Source organism: Poecilia reticulata, unplaced genomic scaffold, assembly GCF_000633615.1.
Source record: "Poecilia reticulata strain Guanapo unplaced genomic scaffold, Guppy_female_1.0+MT scaffold_1767, whole genome shotgun sequence".
Lineage (NCBI taxonomy): Eukaryota > Metazoa > Chordata > Actinopteri > Cyprinodontiformes > Poeciliidae > Poecilia > Poecilia reticulata.
Window position 1 is genome coordinate 1 of NW_007616498.1, and position 1,962 is coordinate 1,962.

Consider the following 1,962-nt stretch of genomic DNA (forward strand, 5'->3'; position numbering starts at 1 on the left):
GTTGTTGTTGTTGGTGCTTCAGTTGTTGTGGTTATAGATCCTCTGGTTGTCAATAGGGTAGATGTGGTTTTAATAGGTGATCCTGTGATTGTGGTTTGAGCTGCTGTGGTTGTGGCTGTAGCTTCAGTTTTTGTAGTTGGAGCTGCTGTGGTTGTTGTTGGTGCTGCTGTGGTTGTGGCTGTAGCTTCAGTTGTTGTAGTTGGAGCTGCAGTGGTTGTTGATAGAGTAGCTGTGGTTTTAATAGGTGATCCTGTGATTGATGTTGGAGCTGCAATGGTTGTGGTTGTGGCTGTAGCTTCACTTGTTGTGGTTGGAGCTATTGTGGCTGTGGTTGCACCTCCAGTGGTTGTGGTTTGAGCTGCTGTGGTTGTGGTTGCACCTCCAGTGGTTGTGGTTGGAGCTGTTGTGGTTGATGTTGGTACTTCAGTTGCTGTGGTTGTAGATCCTGTGGTTGTCGAGAGAGTAGCTGTGGTTTTAATAGGTGATACTGTCGTTGATGGAGCAGCTGTTGTTGGTGCTTCAGTTGTTGTGGGTATAAATCCTGTGGTTGTCGATAAGGTAGTTGTGGTTTTAATAGGTGATCCTGTGATTGTGGTTGGAGCTACTGTGGTTGTGGCTGTAGCTACACTTGTTTTGGTTGGAGCTGCTGTGGTTGGTGATGGAGCTGCAGTGGTGGTGGTTGTTGCTTCAGTTGTTGTGGTTGGAGTTGCAGTGGTTGTGGTTTGAACTGCTGTGGTTGTGGTTGGGGAAGCTGTGGTTGTTGTTGGTAGTTCAGTTGTTGTGGTTGTAGAACCTGTTGTTGTTGATAGAGTAGCTGTGGTTTTAATAGGTGATCCTGTGATTGTGGTTGTTGCTGCTGTGATTGACGTTTGAGCTGCAGTTGTTGTTTGAGTTGTTGTGGCTGGAGCTGCTGTGGTTGTTGATGGAGCTGCTGGGTTTGTGGTTGTTGCTTCAGTTTTTGTGGTTGGAGAAGCTATAGTTGTTGTTGGTCCTTCACTTGCGGTTGGAGCAGCTGAAGTTGTGGTTGGAGCTGCGGTGGTTGTCGTTGGTGCTTCAGTTTTTGTGGTTGTGGTTGGAGCTGTAGTTGTTGTTGGTCTTTCACTTGTGGTTGGAGAAGCTGCATTCGTGGTTGAAGCTGATGTGGTTGTTCTTGCTGCTTTAGTTGTGGTTGGAGAAGCTGTGGTTGTTGTTGGTGGTTCAGTTGTTGTGGTTGTAAATCCTGCGGTTGTGACTGTAGCTTCAGTTGTTGTTGTTGTTGGTGCTGCTGGGGTTGTGGTTGGAGCTTCAGTTGTTGTAGTTGGAGCTGCAGTGGTTGTTGTTGGTGCTTCAGTTGTGGTTGGAGCTGCAGTGGTTGTGGTTGGAGAAGTTGTGGCTGTAGCTTCACTTGTTGTGGTTGGAGCTGCTTTGGTTGTCGATGGAGCTGCAGTGGTGGTTGTTGCTTCAGTTCTTAAGGTTGGAGTTGCAGTGGTTGTTGTAGGAGCTGCTGTGGTTGTGGTTGCACCTCCAGTGGTTGTGGTTTGAGCTGCTGTGGTTGTGGTTGAAGCTGTGGTTGTTATTGGTTCTTCAGTTCTTGTGGTTGGAGCTGCTGTGATTGATGTTGGAGCGGCAATGGTTGTGGTTGGAGATGTAATGGTTGAGGATGGAGCTGTTGTGGTTGATGTTGGTACTTCAGTTGCTGTTGTTGGAGGAGAAGCTGTAATTGTAGTTGGAGCTGATGTGGCTGTTGTGGTTGGATATACTGTTGTTGGAGCTGCTCTGGCTGTAGTTGAAGTTACAGTTGTTGTTGTTATAGATCCTGTGATTGTCGATAGGGTAGCTGTGGTTTTAATAGGTGATCTTGTGATTGTGGTTTGAGCTGTTGTGGTTGCAGCTGCTGTTGTGGTTGGAGTTGCAGTGGTTGGAAAAGCTGTGGTAGTTGTTAGAGCTGCAGTGGTTGTGGTTGGAGCTTCTGTTGTTGTGGTT

General features: G+C 47.3%; 1 protein-coding gene across 1 annotated transcript; it reads right to left on the minus strand.

Moving 5' to 3' along the window:
- Window positions 1-5: 5 nt before the first annotated feature.
- On the minus strand, window positions 6-928 carry LOC108166100 (mucin-5AC-like; the record flags this gene model as incomplete). The annotated part of the gene is made up of 1 exon (XM_017303656.1): window positions 6-928. A coding segment is annotated over one exon (923 nt), but the record flags the coding sequence as incomplete, so codon positions are not given.
- Between the last annotated feature and the right edge of the window lie 1,034 nt (window positions 929-1,962).